Genomic DNA, 19,911 nt, shown 5'->3' on the forward strand with positions numbered 1-19,911 from the left:
ATGGAAGAAGTGAAGGTGCATGGGTTTTGGGCTAGCCCTTTTAGCCACAGAGTAATATGGGCTCTGAAACTAAAGGGTGTGAAGTATGAGTACATGGAAGAAGACCTCCAAAACAAGAGTCAACTGCTCTTACAGTATAATCCCATTCACAAGAAGGTCCCTGTGCTTTAACTAAAAAAAAAAAAGAAGGTCCCTGTGCTTGTTCATGGTGGTAAACCAGTTGTGGAGTCCCTCGTCATTCTTGAATACATCGAAGAGACGTGGCCGGAGAGCCCATTGCTGCCAGAAGATGCTTATGAGAAAGCCATGGCTCGATTTTGGATCAAATTTGCAGGAGAGAAGGTAAATTATCATAAATATATTTTTATCTTAATTTAATAGATTGGTTCTGTACGCACTTGCACATGCAATATTCTTGTAAGATCACCTATCAGTTTTCAAAACAATGCTCAAGAATTTAAACATGTTTTCAGATAATTATAAAAGATTATTCTCTCAAATCGTTTTATTATTTTTTTATCATTTTGTTGAAAAAGGCCGCTTAACAATTATCTGTTACCCTCTTAAATTAGGGTCGTACCTGTTTTAATCCCTTCCTTTTAACCGGTGAGGCACAAGAGAAAGCGATCGAAGAAGCAATGGAAGTGTTGAAGATTGTAGAAGAGAAAGGCCTTGGAGATAAGAAGTTCTTTGGAGGTGAAGCCATAGGACTAGTGGACATAACATTTGGGTTGTTTGGTTACTGGTTAGAGTGCTTTGGAGAAGCAGTAGGGGTGAAACTGCTGGAACCAAGCATTTTGCCTCGATTTTGTGCATGGGTTCAAAATTTTAAGGAAGTTGCAGTGATCAAAGAAACTCTTCCCGATCGCGAAAAATATATGGCATATTGTAGATGCTTGATGGAGAAACATATGAAAAATTCAGCAAAGTAGCACCTGGCTAGAAAATCAGCGTGTTGTGAGGGATTTAATAAAGGAGATCGAATCACAAAAGCAGCTCTCAAGAAAAAGAACTGTTGGTGAATTTTGATCCATATGAATGCTAAATTTGTTTAATTACCTATGTTTAAATGTGTGATGATATTTAAGTCTACGTACTGAAGGTGATAAAATAAATAAATTGTGTTTTTAAGAGGTAATATATATTATAAAATGTAGAAAAATATGTATAGATATTTTGTTGTCTGTTTTCAGACTTTTTGCGGGGATTTAGATGGTTTTTTTACAGCCATTGCCATTTGCCATTTGCCTAGTTAATAAAAAATAGTCACTCAGCATTGGACACAAGTACAATATTATTTCATATGAATGCTAGATTGAGTTACTCTGTTTCTTTTTCTTTTTTTTTTTCTTTTTTTTTTTTTTAATGCTATCTCCTTAGTTTGTGTTATGGGTGCACACGTTTGGATGGAATCGATTTACTAATATTTTGAAACTAATACGAACATATAAAATATATATATATATATATATTTGAAACCCAATCAATCCGATCATATTGTCTAAACTGAACTGATCAAGACGGTTGGATCATATTGGTTTAACTTTTATGAAACGAAGTGCAAGTTTCAATGGAAACGGCTGATGTGCCAATGGATATGGAATTGGGGCATTTGGATTGGGTATTGGGATTTATTTTATGAGGTATGATAAAGTCTATGCTTAACTTACATAGATAATCAAGAGTAAGGGAACTAATATATATATATATATATATATATATATATATATATATACTCTCATTGAGTTTGACACAATCACTCTGTACACAACTAAAAACCATAGGATTTTAAGATTAATCCTAGTTAATTGCAAACAATTTCTTAGAAAGGATATATTAGTAACAATAAAAATAATAATAATAATAATAATACTAGAGACAGTACTCAATCATAAAATATAGTTACAAGACAGTACTCGGAGAACCCGTTGCTGCCGGATGATGCCAGAAGGGAAAGAAAGAATGCGGAAAAAATTAAAGTTCACCTGAAGAGGGGCCAAATCCAGGACGGAGAGGACATGCAAATAGAAAGGGTTTAAAGGAAACCTAAAAGTCGACAGATGGCCGGGAAAAAAAAGCATCTCGTCACTCTCTAAACCCTCACAGTGCTAAAATTCAAATCATAAAGATATTCTTCTAGAGTAACATCCTCAGGAATTCTATTCTTTCTTCTCAATTGAAGAATGGAGATGAATTTTCTCTCCACTATGTCCACGGGAAGAACTATAGGGCCCTCTAGAGTAATTTTTTTTGGCATTCTATCCTGCCTTCTCGATCACCGGAGTACTAAAGACAGTACTCAATCATATATATATATAATTACTTTAAAGATGTAACTGCAAAAATTTTATTCCAGAATGCAATACATTATCTAATCCAATAGTTTTGTAATTTTAATGTAATAGTGTTATGTAGTTTAATTACACAACAAAATATAATAAGTAATGTTTATAGGCAGATTTGAGGTTCCAGAAAGTCAAAAAAGAGCTGTGCACTGTGTGCGTATCAAAATAATGTGAACACTGAAAACACACACTAATCAATATGTTTTTTTTTTTTGGTTCAACAAGCGTGATCGTGATTTAATTTTGCAGATTCCACTTAGTTCCATGGGAGCGGTTGATCACAAAGTTTGGGGGGCATCTTCTGATGGCTTATTTTCTGTCAAAAGTGCTTACAGGGTGGCTCTTTCTATTCTATCTCGGCAGCGATGTGAGGCAGAGGCCAAAGGCAACAGTTTTGATGGAGCTCGATGCAGCATGTGGGGTAAGGTTTGGTCTTAACAGTTCCCTCGAAAAATTATTTTGTTTAGTTGGCAAAGTCTACATGATCGTTTGCCAATGAACTTGCTCCTGTCAGTCCGAGGGGTCACTGAGGTGTGTTCATGCCCATTTTGTGAGTCCTTTGTGGAATCAGTTGACCATCTCCTTTGTTCATGTTCATTTGCCAGTATGGTGTGGATTCATAGTCCCTTACGGGTGGATTTTCGTGGTACAGTTTCTTCTTTTGAAATGTCTGAATTATGGTCCAAGTTCGAGTTCCCGAAGGACTGTCTTAATCTTGCTGCATTTACTTGTTGGGCTATTTGGAAGAGCCGAAATGATCTTGTGTTTAATCATAAAAAATGGACTCCTTTGGAGGTTGCCAACAAAGCTTTACAGGATTTTTATGAGTATCAGGAGGCCTCGCGGCAATCTCGGTTGCTTTCTTTTTCTGGTCCTCCTGTTCTTTCTCCTCCTGTTCTTTCTCCACCTCCTCGATGGTGTGCTCCAGAAGAGGGATCATTCAAATTGAACTTCGACGCCGCTTTTGATTCATCCAGAAAATTATGTGGTGGGGGGATGATTTTGCACAACCACTTCGGGCAGCCTGTTACAGTTTCCTCCCTCTTCTTCTCAAATGTTGGGAGTCCATCTTTTGCGGAAGGCTTAATTCTTTGGGAATGTTTGTCTCTTCTCTGACTTTGGGAGTATCACAATGTCATCGTGGAAGGGGACTGTCAGCCTGTTATGTGCCTCCAAGCAAATGATGAGGCTTTATGTGTTCTTTTTCACGATGTTCGTTCACCCCTTTGTTTATGCAATGGTTCCTCCTTGGCTTGGGTGCCTCACCAAGGTCATGTTGTAGCTCTTGTTGAGCAAAAAGGCTTTTACAGCCGCATGTTCAGATCTCGAGTGGAGCATCTGGCCCAAGTGACTGTTAGACATTCTTAGCTCTGACTGTATCTTCCCTCCTTTTTAATCATATGGTGTTTCGTTTGGCTATGTCAGTGTCCAAAGTTCAAAATCGTTGAATAGTTTAATGTTGGTTGGCTGTCAAAGGTTGTTTAGTGAACAAGAGTATTCTAAATAAATAAAAGTTTGAGCACAGGGCCTTTTAATTTGTCTTATTTATACTTAACCCTCTTCAATTTCTTTAATAAAAAATTAGTGCCTGTGACCCTATCCCTCCAAATACAAAATTAGTACTTCAAAAAAAATAATAATAATAATAATAATAATAAATAATAAATAAATTAAAATTCAAGGCTAAGCTTGTAAATCTGCCCTCCAAATACAACTTATTTAGTATGCTTCTAATATCAATACCCGTTTTGAAAATTTAGACCTTTTTCAATATCTTAAAATCAGATATTCTTTTTGTCAAACTAAAAATTGCTACTTTTCCTAAGCTAACAAAATCTTTTCCATTTATTTTTATTGTAAATACTCCTTTAACTTATTGAAAATCGAGAGTTTGAATCCTCTTAGAGTCATTCCAAGGAATTTATAGTTTTTGAAGAAAAGTATTTTTTTGCCTTCTTATATATATATTCACACACACACTTGTTTATATATAAGATTACCGTACCCAACTTACCCAAACAAAAAGTCTTTTATTTTGTCTTTTTTTACTCTAGAAGTCGTAAAAGATCTAGATCACATAATTAATTCATTTGGCATAAAATAAAAAAATAATAATAAAGGGGGGGGGGGGGGGGGGGGGGTTCTAAACGAAATAGCTTAAAGAACCTGGCACAAACTAAAAACCATGACTCCACAAGGTCTCTTCCTCTAATTTCCAAAAGTTGGAAATGTAGTGTGTGTGTGTGTGTGTGTTGGGGGGGGGGGGGGGGGGGGGGTTGGGGAGGGAAACCATGACTCCACAAGGTTTCTTCCTCTAATTTCCAAAAGTTGGAAATGTAGTGCCCAAGTAAGAAGGAAGCATTTGTCAACTATAAAATTGACTTTTCCTGGTACTACACAAACCACCTAACAATGGAAGAAGTGAAGCTACATGGATTTTGGGCTAGCCCTTTTAGTCACAGAGTAATATGGGCTTTGAAACTAAAGGGTGTGAATTATGAGTACATAGAAGAAGACTTCGCCAACAAGAGTCAACTGCTTTTACAGTATAATCCAATTCACAAGAAGATCGCTGTGCTTGTTCATGGTGGCAAACCAGTTGTGGAGTCCCTTGTTATTCTTGAATACATAGAAGAGACATGGCCGGAGAACCCGTTGTCGCCGGATGATGCCTACGAGAGCGCCATGGCTCGGTTTTAGATTAAATTTGGGGACGAGAAGGTAAATTATGTTACAAATCGTTCATTTTTTTAGTACGTACATATATGCTTGTTAGTTCTTGTACAAAGAAATCCATTTGTTACATAGCGTCAACTGAAAAAGAAAAAGAAAAAAATCATCAACTTTTATGATTTACTAGTAGAAAATCTCCCGGAGCTTTCATTTTTGCCTAAAAGCCCTTATACACCCTTATGTTTTCGAACCATTACAATAGTGACGTGAAATTGAAAATTTTGGATCTAAAATCTCTATAATACTTTTATTTATTGATGAAACTAAGCTCAAATCATTTTTAATCAATGAATTGAACCCTAATGTAAATAGATATTTGTATATAGGGTCCCAAATTGTTTGCCCTTTTATGAAATGAAAAGATACAATAGGAAGCAATCAAAGAAACAAGGGAAGTGCTAAAGATAAGAGAAGAGAAAGGGCTTGGAGATAAGTTCTTTGGTGGCAATGGCATAGGATTAGTTGACATCTCATTTGGATGGTTTGCTCACTGGTTAGTCTGCATTGAAGAAGTGACTGGGGTAAAATTGCTAGAACCAAGAACTTTGCCTCTCTTGTGTGCATGGGTTCAAAATTTTAAACAACTTACTGTCATCAAAAAAAATCCGCCCAATCGCAAAAATGTGTTGGCTCATCTAAAACGCTACAGGGAGAAGCATATAACAAACTCAACAAAGTAGCATGTATCTTGAAAATGTTCTTTTCATGCCAGTAAATTGCAACAAAACAAACACAACTTTCTTCTAAATTAAAATAGAAATTAATTTTAGACTTGATAAAACCACCATAGTTCTTAAGGTTCGACACCCTCTAAGTGGGCCTATCCTGCAAAGGATTTGTACTATTGCGAGTGGTAAAATAAAATACATCAGCTAACATCATGGGGATTTTTCATGACAATTTTATCACAATGATCCAATTGACAGAGGCCGACAACTATGCTTAGTGGAAAAGGCTCGTTGATTCAATGCGAAGATCTGTGATTCATCAGACCCATCATAGAATGCTTTGGAGAGAGCACTCCAAATTTCCCGTGCGATGCACAACCGGAGATAGTGCTTCATGATTTCCGGTGACATAGCAATCAACAACCATCCCTTGACATCTAATTTTTTGCATACCACTTTACATGAGAGGCATCAGTAACTTCGAGTTTAGGTGTTTTGCCAATAATATACTCAAGTTTCTCGCGTCCTGCAATATGCATCTCTATGATCTAGGACTATACGCCTGTGAAACAAGAGTTACGCCGGGTGCAGAAACATTCAGTTGATTTTAATTGTGATTAACTCCTTGAATGATCTAGATCTGATTATTAGGTCAACTTGCTCAATTTATGATCGATTAAATTATATGATCAATTTAAACATCCACAATCACAAATATATTTAAAGTAAAACAAGTTAGAGTTAGAGAGATTGCACCAGAATTTTAGCGAGGAAACCCAGTTGATAAAATACGTTAACTGTTTGCATGGGAAAAATCTCGTGGACTATGCAGTCCAAAGTAAACTGATCCATTATGTTTGAAACAAAGTAGACCGAACTTTGACTCTGGCTCACACCTGGCCTATCGTTCTACCAAACACCAATTGCTGACAATCCTCTGGTTTTGCGACTCCCCGTCCAACAGCAACTTGACCTTAGGCCTGTGCTTGGTATTTGTAGAAGAGTAGCAGGTAGATCAAACAACACTCCTCAAATGCTTCAACCCTTTCAAAGTGTGATCGTTTTTACTTCTGTTCTTCAAGATCTGAACACGATTGTAGAAGAATTAAATCCTGCTGATTATCTGGAATCTCTGAATCCTCAATATAGCTCCAATTCCGATGAGATAGAGAACAACACAACTAAATTACTCATGAATATATATGTGTGCTCTCAAAAATAAATTCAGAATAATCAGATTTGATTTTCTGAATTTTTCTCTCTCTAAAGACTTTCTCAAAATATAGAATTGATTTCCCCTAAAGTCATCCCCAAACCAATGTATATGACATGATTTATATAGAGTTTTGAAAGTTCTAGTCCCTTAAAAAATATGATAAATTTCGTGCATAGGACTTGGAAGGAAGTTGGGATCAAAAAGGAAACATTCAGAAGAAGGGAACTAAAATAAGAATGCTACCATGAGACCTTGAACCGTTCAAAGGGGATGAACTGATTCAAGAAGGCCAGTAATGAATCCCACTGATTCTTGAACCGGTTCAGTCCCCTTGAACCGGTTCAAGATGGCCAGTCTTGAAGCTTAGGCAATTCTGCTGATGTTGAACGTATTCGATAAATCTTGGACCAGTTCAAGATAAACAAAATATAAAAACTTGTTTCGAACCTTTCAAAACCCTTCCTAAATATTCTCAATACTCCTCAAAACTTCCTAAATCATTGTTCTCATCATCTCGAAGTTGTAGTATATCATGAACACTTAACCTTTTTCAAATCCGCATCCGATCTTCAATCTTTGAAATTTTGAACCGAAAAATTACAACTCGATCGGACTTGTTTTGACATTGAAATTAGCCAATTACAAAATATATATCTCACAACGTCATAGTTGGATTCATTAAGGGTGATTCCGGCATTGAAACCAGAACCTTCTGACTGAACATGTATAACCTGGGGTTGTTCGGGAATGGTTGAAAATTCAAATTTGTTGTTGTCCTTGGCCATGGATGACAGGGATCACAACAACAAAGTATGGCTTCAGATTATGGGTTACAGTGCGATTCGGATTTGAGGAAGTTTTAGACGGGTTTTTCAAACCTTCTCTAATACCATGAAGAATTTTAAGGTTTAATATTTTGATGATCTTATTCTTCTCCCAATGGAGGTATATATACTGATTTATAAGTGTGGAGAACAAATAACCTAATACAATCAACTTCCTTAATTATAGAAAACCTATCAATTACAGAAAAGATTTACAAAGAAAGTCAACACTAATTAATTCACCTAATTTACAGCTATCTTAACAAGACATTGATGGTCCAAACCTCAAAAAAAAAAATTTGTAGAATCTTGTTCCTAATACTGTTCATATCCTTGATGACTTTTGCAGGTAAAATGAGAAGATTATACATGTGAGTAGCGCGGTGCGAAAGCTGTTAGTTGAATAATTTGTGAATCAACTCTCTAAAGGACCTAGAGGGAGGTGAATAGGTCAACTTGCCCAATTTTTGTGATTGTTTTAATTACCCACAATTATGATCAATTAAACATCCACAACCACAAAAATAAATAGAATTAAGTAAACAAGTAAAGTAAAGTTTGAGGGACGACATCAGGATTTTTAGCTAGGAAAACCAATTGGAAAAACCTCGAGGATTTTCACGTTGTCCTAGGAGAAACAATCCACTATATATGAAGCAAAGTGGAATGAATTTCGACTCAGACTCACAGCCCCCTTCACTCTATCAAGACCCAATTTGCTAAACGCCTCTGACTTTGTGACTCCTCCATCCCACAACTCTCAACTTCAGTCTTACTCCCTTGACTTTGATCAACAACACCCCACGAATACTTTGACCCCTTCAATGTGTAATCAAAACATCCATCTTCTTCAAATTAATATTTATGCGGAGGCAAATAAAATTTTGCTTCTTAGAATAGTTAAATCATCAATTATACTCTCATTCTTATCAAATAGAGAACATCACCCTAGATCACTTGTACTCTAAAAAATAAAATTAAAAAAATTAAATTGATTTTCTGAATAATAATACCTCTGGAAGCTCTCACAAAATCTCTAAAATTTAAGTTCCAAAAAGTCATCCGAAACCTAGAGAGTAAAAGTGTTTATATAGAATTTGGAGAGACCCAAAAACACTTGTAATACAAGTTAATTTTGTGCATAAACATATGCCAAAAACTAACAAAAAAGGAAACCCAATTGGAATTCAATTGCAATTACCATAAACATTCCAGGGACACGCAACTGGTTCCGGTTTTGGCGCAAGTAAGTAATTCATCTGAATCAAGTTTCCAAAAGCAGCAGCGCAATCGGTTCTGTTTTAACGTGACTGGTTGCTTAGAGTCAGTGAGTTAACGTTAAAAATATAATTTGTAACCCAACAGCGCAACTGGTTGTCTGAGAACACGACCGATTCCGCTACGCCAAAAAGATTTTCTTCAGAACCAAAATTGGGTAACAAAGACTGCAACTGGACCGATTTCGGTGTGACAGGGCACTTCGAAAAATTGAAACATGAATATTTCCTCAATTGCCTAACACCCAAACTCACATATATCAAAAACGTGTCCTCACCAATGTAATATTCTCAAAATAAAAATTACAACTAAATTAATATCTCACAGATTAGTCCAAAATGAGTTTATACTGGAGTGGATCGGATGATTTGGAATCTCCGAGAGACTTCTATTGGACCCGTAAGATATTTTGTTGGGTGAGCACTTTACGATGAAGAGCAGAAAGTTTGGATGTAATCAAAGGAATGCCTAAATATCTAACTGGGAGGGAGCCAAAAGGAATTTCAAAGAGTTACATATGGTCTCTTTGACTTGGTAAGTGATACTGGAAGAATAATTGGCTCTTGTTGTTTGGGTTGGATTTAAGTCCTAAATCACTTTTGTTGAACATTAAGATATTATGAGTGAATTCCTATGGAATTACATCTTCAGTGCTAAGTAAGGTGCCTATGTGGGGCGGAGTGAGATTGTGGGAACAATATGAGAAAGAATGAATTAGAATCTTGCAGACGTCATACAGAGAGTCCCTCACTAGTACACGCGCGCGAATGGGTAGAGCAATATGAGAAGGAATCATTGGACAAAATTGATTTTCATTCTAGATATGATTCCGAACAGGAACGAGACTATGCGGGACTAAGCACCGAATTTTTTTAAAATTCCTAAAAGATAGATTCTTATAAATAGTTACTCCAGTTCAACCAAGTTGGCTGTGTGACCCAATCAATGCGAAACATGTGTCCAAAAATAAAATTAAAATTAAGTTAGGTGTTACCCAACTATTAGGGCTTGACCTCGTTACTAACATTTTTAAAGGAACCAAAACAGCCGTATCTTCTCCCCGTTCTTCATTCTCTCTCTAATTTGTGCTTTCTTCTTCCTCCTCTGATCTGCAACTGCAACTATGCTCAAAAGGCTAATGTTCATATATAGACACACAGTTGTACGCACATAGGCAGGCATATATAGCACCAAGAGAAGAAGAACCCAGAATTTGTTCATACCCTAATTTTCTCTCTATTGAATTCAGAAACCCTATTTTTAATTCAGGCTTTGTTCCATTCTCTGCAGCGTCAACAATTCCATCAAACACACTGAAGCCAATTTCGCAATCAAACACCACTGCTCGTCCACCAAACACAACCCCATCACCAATTATAAACAAAACCAAATTAATCCCAGATCGCACCCAAATCAGAGCTCACCTTCGCCCAAACCAAAAAAAAAAAAAATTTGGTCCTTAGTCCCCGCATGGTCTCGTTTCTGTTCGGAATCCTATCTAGATAGATTCTTATAAATAGTTAATTTTCAAATACTAACTAGATTTAAACACGTGGCTCTTCGAAAATTTATAGTAAAAAATTGAAGGGTAAAATGCAAAAACCCCCTGAATTATTAACTAATATGAAACAAATCCTCCTAAACTATAAAAGTTGCAAAAAACCTCTTAAACTATGCTTTTTGTTGCAGATAGCCCCATTCGGCGAAAATTAAAATTTCAGATGACACACAATATACTATTTAATGACTATAATATCCTTATGAACACAAAAAGACTCTATTACCCCACCACAACAGTCAAATGGTCAAACCCCTCTTTAACTTCTATAACATCCCAAACACAACCTTATCCATCTGTCTATTATACATATATAGAGAGAGAAGGAGATATAAAAACACTGTTCATCATCTTCCTCGTATAAATTAAAAAAAAAAAAAAAACTTGCTACAGTCGAATTTAACCTTGTTGGCCAAATTGAACCCATCTATATATATATATATATATATATATATAGCTCGCTCATCTCTGTCATTCTCCCTCTGTCCACATATATATATACATATCATACTTGTGATTGCTGAGGAATAATCAATCAATCGAAGAGAGAGAACGGAGAGATCGAGCAATGGTAAAATTCACCTTCTCTAATTGAGTCCAATAAAAGGGCATTCAAATTTTGGGTTGCAAGAATATGAGATCTTGTGGCCGCGCGAATCTGTTGCTGGGATCGGAGTGGTGGATGTCGTCTGAGGAGTGGATTCCCCTAATGGGTATATACTACACGATTTACCCATCTGCAATCCTTGATTTTCAAAATTCTTGATGCTGATCAATCCAAACACCTTATAACCTACCCCACACCCAAACACCTTATAACCAACCCCACACACCCAAACACGATGTCTCTTCTCTCTGTCGTCTCTCACCTCTCTATCACTATTTGTATATATATTTTTATACACACATCCATCTGGACCATCTCTGCGCGCAACTTATTCGACCAAAAAAATAATAATAATAAATAAATAAATAAATAATAATCCATGCAACTTAGCTTAACCCAATTTCCGCCACTCTATATCATCCACGCAAACTTCATATCCCACGGTTCAAATCAAGCATGTAAGAGGAAAACATTGTTCAATGACAAAATCAATTTTTGTGATTAAATTTATATTCTAGTTACAATCTTCTCAAAGCACAAAAATCCTTTTTGTTATAAAAAAAGAAAACAAAACAAAAAGGTTAGGATGAATTACTCAGGTGAATATAGGAACTGAGTGGTCAGTTTCAGAGTTGGGTTTTATAGGGATTGTGGTGGTCAAGGATAGTGGCTTTTGAGAGCTACGCCTATCATCCATTAACTTGAGAGAAAAAAAAATGAATGCTGTGTGTATAATGTATATATAGAGAGAGAGAGAGACAACCATCTCTACTGTTGCGTTTGCGATTTTATTGGCCTCTGAGAATTTACTTTACAAATCAGCAAGTTAAGTCCATGAACCCTTGAAACTATGTCGTTTTTCTATAAGGGCACCATTGTCTTTTGAATTTTTTTGGTACTGGAAGGTTAACTGTCTGGGTAAAATGCAAAAAATATATAGCTTAAGGGAGTTTTTTTTTTTTTTTTTTTTTTTTGTATTTTAGGGGGTTTTTCGCAATACACCAATAGCTTAGGGATTTTTTTTGCATTTTACCCAAAATTGAATATTAGAATTTCACGTCTTACTTTTGGAAGTCCACATTTTAAGAAATGTTAAAATAATTCGGAATATAATTCATGTGATTCTCTCCATTGTTTTTCTGATTTTGTGCATTTGGTGATTTTTTAGATACTCTAATTAATTTATAAATATTTTTATTTATATATGCTTTTCAAAATTCTAATGTAAAGAGAAGATTACACGATATTTTTTTTTAAAAATTTATTTTCATATTAGTAATTAGTCTCCACAAATAAAAATTAGGTACGCTGTAATATATAGGGAGGTTATGATGAATTGTATTGTCATGAAGAAACAGGGTTGGCTATTCTTTTCTTTTTTTTCTTTCTTTCTTTTCTTTTCTTTTTTTGTTTTTTTCTTTCTTTCGTTTTTTTTAATGGTAAACAGCACTTGTATAAAGATTTGTACAACGCCAAAAAGTGGGTTATAATAGAATGGGCCTAGCCCTACAACATCCCAAACAGGCACAAATTGGCTTAAATTTTCAAGCCCCTACACATCCCATTACAATTTGCAACAAAACTTTCTTTAGTGAGACTGTATGTTACGTAATAAAATTGATTATCGTAATTATTAATTTTCTTGACCTTGATATAGGGTTCAAAATGCACTGATTCTTATTTTTTATAATATAATTTAACAAAGATGAATTTTTAATAAATTTTAGTGATTTTTATTAAATTCTTAAAGGTCATTAAACATAAATAATGACTCATTCCTGAATTCTAAATGTCCCCTTAGTAATTATAATTTATACAAAATTAATAAATAATAATAAATGAGAAAAATAAAAATTCATACTATATAAATAAGAAAAATGTATATAATACAAGAAAAATATATACAATAAAATTATTAACCTTACCATATATATAATACAACTTATTTTTAAAAATTGTTGGTCTATAGTTTATAACAATCCTATTGTTTTTCTGATTTTGTGCATTTGGTGATTTTTTAGATACTCTAATTAATTTATAAATATTTTTATTTAGATATGCTTTTCAAAATTCTAATATAAAGAGAAGATTACACTCTATTTTTAAAAAAAAAATTTATTTTCATATTACTAATTAGTCTCCACAAATAAAAATTAGGGACCCTATGAATAGGGAGGTTATGATGAATTGCAATGGTCATGTACAAGAAACAGGGCTGGCTATTCTTTTCTTTTTCTTTTTTTCTTTTTTTAATGGTAAATAGCACTTGTATAAAGATTTGTACAACCCCAAAAAGTGGGTTATAATAGAATGGACCTAGCCCTACAACATCCCAAAAAGGCACAAATTGGCTTAAATTTTCAAGCCCCTACACATCCCATTGCAATTTGCAACAAAACTTTCTTCAGTGAGAATGTATCAACTTTGCGTAATAAAAATTATTATCGTAATTATCGATTTTGATAACCTTGATATAGGGTTCAAAATGCACCGATTCGTAGTTTTTGAATTTTTAATATTTTTTTAAAAATCATTAAACATAAGTAATGACTCATTCCTAAATTATAAATGTCGCTTAGTAATTATAATTTCTACAAAATTAATAAATGAGAAAAATAAAAATTCATACAATATAAATGAGAAAAAATATATATAATACAAGAAAAAAAAAATACAATAAAATTATTAACCATACCATATACATTATACAACTTATTTTTTAAAATTGTTGGTCCATAGTTTATAACAACCCTATTGATGGTAAATTGTATTGTCAAGGGCAGGCCAATGAAAGTGGCTTCCTACTATACCCAGAGTGTGAACTCTCATCAAACCTCTCCCTGGGAGACCATGTGTGACGTCACAATTGGACGTCCCCTCTTAGGATTTAGCATCTAATAGTGTTCCCCTCGTTTATATATTAAATGTTTTTCTTTATTTATAATTTTTAAATTACATCTTAGAGCGTGTATAAATAAGTGTCATCAAACATTTTCTTTCAGCAATGCAAAACGTGACAAGCAATACATTATTCTAAAAATACAACACACATAACATATTATACAAATTTAAACCTGACAACAATTTTAATTGAGAATGCAATATTTTAAATTAATCCAAATTATATTCTGAATGTTATGGTGTTTCTGGTCAATTTAATTGCCCAATAAAATACAAAAACACTTTACAATGTGTGTTGCAGAGGATAAGCAGATATTGGATATGTCATGCGCTATATTATTAAAAAATATATTATACCAAGTATTTTACTTAAATTGGTACAATAATAATATGACGCGCCTGAATATATATACTCGAGAAGATTGAGGTGGTCTGAATATTCAAATGAGGCAAGTCCATAAAGTCAAAAAAAGGTGTGCAACCTTGCAAGTACATACTAGCTAGTAGTCAGCATGACAGTGTGGTATTCCACCATTATTCAATTTCTTCAAATAGTTTGAAGTTGATTCGCTATCAAAAGGCAATTTAGTCAACAAAAGTATTGCAAAAAAATAGAAGTTTTGAGCAAAGGGCCTTATAATTTGTTAAATCAATAATCTCCCCCGAAAAACAACTTATTGGATTAATGCTTCTCAAATCAATTCCCTTTTTGAGAATTTAAGCCTTTTTTCAATATTCTTAAAATAAAATATTATTTCTGTCAAACCATAAATTGTTCACAAATTTCCTGTACTAACCTCGTATTTTTCATTTATTCTTCTTGCTAATAAACCTTGGGAGTGTTGGAAAGGCAAATATATATTCGGTATACTTGGTATACTTCTTCAAGGTTTTGTGATCTAGTAATCATTTCGCATTTTTTAAAGTATAAAGTAAGAGTTGAAATATTCCTAACGACAAAAGTGGGTATGAATGTATTTCTTACCCATAAGTAAAATAAAATTTGATTCTTTCTTTCTTTTTCTTGCACATGGAGAACAAAAAGAGGGATACAAATGAATTACCTGAAAGATCATGGCACAAACTAAAACCTTGACTTATAAGGTTTCTCCCTATAATTTCCAAATTTGAAAAGTAGTACCTAAGCAAGAAGGAAGCATTTGCCATTATAAATTGACTTGTGCTGGTGATAGACAAACCACCAAACAATGGAAGAAGTAAAGCTACATGGATTTTGGGCTAGCCCTTTTAGCCACAAAGTGATATGGGCTCTGAAACTAAAGGGTGTGAAGTATGAGTACATAGAAGAAGACCTCTCCAACAAGACTCAACTGCTTTTACAGTATAATCCAATTCACAAGAAGATTCCTGTGCTTGTTCATGGCGGCAAACCAATTGTTGAGTCCGGCGTTATTCTTGAGTACATCGAAGAGACTTGGCCGGAGAACCCGTTGCTGCCGGAAGATGCCTACGAGAGAGCCATGGCTCGGTTTTGGATTCAATTTGGAGAAGATCGGAAGGTAAATTTGTTACAGATCATTGATCTTTCTGAGTACTTAGCAGATTGCTTAGAGACCACACAAGCCTTGCACATATATGTAGTTCCCTAAACACCACTCGTTTGACCTCAAACATACCCTTTTTTTTTTTTTTTTTAGGTAAAAGACCTCAAACATACTTGTTCCTTTTTGCACATAGAAAACCTTTCTGATTTTTTATTTTTTCAAAAAAAGCTCCTATACCATTCCAAAAATTTGCAGATGTCTCTACTATTTTTGGACAATTACAATAGTGATAGAAAATTGAAAGTTTTGGATGTAAAATCACTATAAGACCTTTCTTTATTGATCAAAAGGATACTAGCTCGTTTTTAGATCCATGAATTGAATTGTAATGTAAATGGATTATCCATATTTCATATCATATATGTACATATATATTGCCCTATTTTTTTTTTTGTCGTCTTTTGTCATTTCACAACAAATGCTCTTTTATTTCTATGTCTTGAAGGGTAAAATGGTAAATTATATGTATTTTATGGGCACTTTAATTGGATAAGAGCAACTTTCAAGTAATAGGGGGGTTAATTGCATTGAGAAGTGAATCCATTGATTCTCCCTATCATACATTGAAAAATATATTCTAAATCAATGGTTGAGAGGCTGTTACATAGATTACACACACATTTTTTTGTCGATGTCCCGATTCAAAACCCCTTCCCTTTGAAGAGAAAGAGGGAGGTCAAGGACCCTTTGATGTAAAATGTAAACCATTCTGATTCTAAATAATTCCAAGTATATTTACTAAGTTGTGTTTGAACCACAACTATTGATATAACAACAAAAAGGACACAATGTGTAACTCCTAGCATTTCTACTTAAGATATTGTATACAGAATGAACTTAGAGGAGCTGGGTCCGAGTGGTATTTTTAAACTCATGAAAGTTGAGAGAATTTTTTTGCAAATCATTCTTAATATTATTGTTTTGTTCTACTATATACTATTGATAAGAAGAATTATATATTTGCGCTCACATTTAGGCTCTCAAATTTTTCACCTATGGAAGTGGAAAGAAACAAGAGGAAGCGATCAAAGAAGCATTGGAAGTGCTGAAAATCATGGAAGAGAAAGGGCTTGGAGATAACAAGTTCTTTGGCGGCGGCGCAATAGGATTAGTAGACATCTCATTTGGATGGTTTGCTTATGGGTTCGAATGCATGGAAGAAGTGGTTGGTGTAAAACTGCTAGAACCAAGCACTTTGCCTCGCTTGTGTGCATGGGTTCAAAATTTTAAACAAGTTACGGTCATCAAAGAAAATCTTCCGAATCGCGAAAAACTATTGACCCATCTCAAATGGTTTAGGGAGAAGGTGCTCGGTATATGTTAATTTCTGTTAATTAAGAGTACTAAGAGGAGTTGACTTGAATATTTATGATGTTAGATCATTATTTGCACAAAGCAACTGCTCTCGGAACGAGGCAACATTACTTGTTTTTCATATGAAATGTTAGATTCTCTTTTGTGTGTGCTCCATTGTGTGATTATATAAAGGGGCGATATTTATGAATTAAGGGTGAACAAAAAAAACCATGTATTGTAAGAGGAAATATTGTAAAATTATAATAGAAAAAACTTTCAGATTTAAATGTTGATGAAAATTTTATTGTTCTTTTCCTTCCAAAACGTGGTGCACGAAGCTTGCAAGTGATCCAATAACTTTCAATTTTTGCTTTCAATTAGATGATGCCCAAAATTGTTTGGGTTTGTATAGAATCCACATTTGGCTTGAAGAGAATTCCAAATCACATTAGAGTAACGACATTGATGGAAGATGTGGTTATGATTTTTGCTGCGTTGAGGCAATAGGATACGCACAATTGGTTTTTTTTTTTTTTTTTTTTTTTTCTCTCTCTCTCTCTCTCTTTTTAAAAATAGTTTATTTTTACATAACTAAAAAAAGACTATTCTCTAAGACTTTTTTTTAGTAAGACTGTTCTCTAAGACTTTTTTTATTAATATTTTAAATAAATAAATCAAACAAATTTCTGTACAATTTTCTATTTTATGATAATTTTCTGATTTTTAATTATTTATAAAAAAAACTGTTATAAAAAAATTGAACCAAACAAACTTCTAAACTTCTAATCCACTGGTTAATATCTATAGAAGAAAATATTCAATTTTAATAGGAATTTTTAAATGCACTAAAAATAAATTATTATGCTATTGGAAAATATCTATAGAAGAAAATAGTCACATTCTAAACTTCTAATCCACTGGCTAATATCTAGAGAAGAAAATATTCAATTTTAATAGGAATTTTTAAATGCACTAAAAATAAATTATTATGCTATTAGAAAATGTCTATATAATAAAATAGTGGATTTATTTTTGAAATGTGACAATTAATAACCAAATTATTATGCTATTGGAAGATTGTGAAACTTCTTACGGAAAGATAAAAAGAAGTAAATATATATATATAAAGATTGTGAAGCTTCGTTGTGCATGTTATGGGAGTTCAATGTCAAGTAACTCGGTATTAGTTGTATTTGTGACCCATGCAAAAGAAGAAAAATGGAAAATTAAATAACTCTTCAAAATTCACAAGTCCATGATAAAACATAAAATAAAATAATAAAAAAAACCAAAAAAACATACTAAAGAAAACACCAGTACTAACTCTGTCACATCAAAGTACATTATCAATCTAATACGTTAAATTCTAAATTTAATTGCACAATAAAATATAGGATAAATTACATTCACACCCTTTAAATTTTCGGTCAATGTCATTCAGCGGACAATCAACGCATTTATTTACATTGACACCCCTAAAATTTCAAAAGTCATATTTACTCCTGATTATTTTATTCAGTCACCTTAATCCACTTCATATCTTTTTTAACTGTAATCCCCTTTCTCAACCACTGCCGCCGCCACTGCTGCACCCACTAAAAAAAAGAGGCCAGACCCCAAAAAAAAAAAACACATAACTCGTTCTCTCTGTTCTATTCTCTCCCAAAAAGACACAACCCTTTTCCTTTTTTTATTCACTACCACCTACGACCTACACCCACGCCGCCGCCTCCTCCCACCAGAAATACGCAGAGAGGGTACGAGAAAGAAAGGGATTATAGATCGCGACTATCTCCAATCATCATCCAACCAAGAATTTCATCTCAGTTGCTTAAAGGAGCACCGCCAAAAATTTCGCCGCTTCAAATCATTCCCGACGACAACACCACACAACAGATCTAACCCAGTGACCTACTTTGCCTTTGCCTTTGCTTTTACCGTCAACATCCCTAGCCAAGTCACTTCAAACCCTAAAACCACAACATTGGTCCCAAGTGACCTCTTTTGCCTTTGCTGTCGACATCACGGTCAAAGCCATTACCGGATCGAAGCTCCGTCAAGAAGAAGTCGATGGAGAAGCTAAATATCTCCGCTGATGATAGCCCGAGCAAGTTATTGGATCACTTGCTCTAAGCTTCGAAGTAATTTGAGCGGTTCGCCGTCGACGGAGAGCCGAGCTTAGACCTGGCATACGCCGATCTGATGGCTTTTCTTTTCTCTGGTTTGCGGCCTGCCGCCAGAACTTGGACTTGTTATTGAACCGACCGGGTCTGAAGAACTAGGAGTGGTAAACCATACATTCCCTGATTATCGCAACGCGTTCACATCTCATTTGGGTTCACGGCGAAAGTATAGCTGACGATGATGGTGTAGAGGCGTCCATAGCCCCAATCGGAGAGAATTTTGTAGTGGTTCAAGGACCGCCACAACAAATCATGGGAGTGCATGGCATTTAAGACAATGGTGGCGTGTATAAATGTATTGTGTATATATCTACATTTTATGATCTTTTGGAGAAAGAGAGAATGAAAAATGAAGGTTATTTTGTTCCTTCAAAATTTAGATTGGTAATTTACACTTGTATTTGCTGATCAAGTCAAAGGGTTAAATGGTCATTTTCTCGAGTGTTAGAGGTTTAGAGGGGGTGTGTATGTAAACTGTTGAAACCTCAGTGGGTGTCAATATAAACAAGCGTGTTGACCATCCACTGAGTGGCGTTAACCAAAAACTTAGGAATGTGAGTGCAATTTATCCTAAAATATACACACATCTTACAATGTGTTTCGGGCAAGGATAAAGGTTCTCTGAATATTCAAATGAGGTGCTCTGACAAAGTCAAATAAAGGTGTGAACGGTACAATTGCTTATTTACTTTATTAGGCAAAAGTGCAAAAAAATCCCTGAACTATTCACTTTGTTG

At 34.4% G+C, this 19,911-nt stretch overlaps 3 protein-coding genes and 1 pseudogene across 3 annotated transcripts; all 4 read left to right on the forward strand.

The window, feature by feature from the left end:
• On the forward strand, positions 1 to 1,528 carry LOC132299687 (probable glutathione S-transferase). The gene is made up of 3 exons (XM_059796456.1): positions 1 to 156; positions 190 to 342; positions 573 to 1,528. Exons 1-3 carry the CDS (start codon positions 1 to 3, stop codon positions 930 to 932), a joined length of 669 nt encoding a protein of 222 aa, XP_059652439.1. The 3' UTR covers positions 933 to 1,528.
• A 1,081-nt stretch (positions 1,529 to 2,609) lies between these two features.
• On the forward strand, positions 2,610 to 3,461 carry LOC132274193 (uncharacterized). The gene is made up of 2 exons (XM_059775406.1): positions 2,610 to 2,766; positions 2,860 to 3,461. The coding sequence occupies exons 1-2, from the start codon at positions 2,610 to 2,612 to the stop codon at positions 3,459 to 3,461; spliced, it is 759 nt and encodes a 252-aa protein (XP_059631389.1).
• Positions 3,462 to 4,757: 1,296 nt separating this feature from the next.
• Positions 4,758 to 5,767, forward strand: LOC132299705 (glutathione transferase GST 23-like; annotated as a pseudogene).
• Positions 5,768 to 15,258: 9,491 nt separating this feature from the next.
• LOC132299712 (probable glutathione S-transferase) lies at positions 15,259 to 17,278 on the forward strand. The gene is made up of 2 exons (XM_059796500.1): positions 15,259 to 15,650; positions 16,672 to 17,278. The coding sequence occupies exons 1-2, from the start codon at positions 15,339 to 15,341 to the stop codon at positions 17,017 to 17,019; spliced, it is 660 nt and encodes a 219-aa protein (XP_059652483.1). The 5' UTR covers positions 15,259 to 15,338; the 3' UTR covers positions 17,020 to 17,278.
• The last annotated feature ends 2,633 nt before the right edge of the window (positions 17,279 to 19,911 follow it).

The sequence above is a fragment of the Cornus florida genome, unplaced genomic scaffold, assembly GCF_030987335.1.
Source record: "Cornus florida cultivar Cherokee Brave unplaced genomic scaffold, ASM3098733v1 CherokeeBrave_3.0.0_Hap2_Chr01, whole genome shotgun sequence".
NCBI classification, from domain to species: Eukaryota; Viridiplantae; Streptophyta; class Magnoliopsida; order Cornales; family Cornaceae; genus Cornus; species Cornus florida.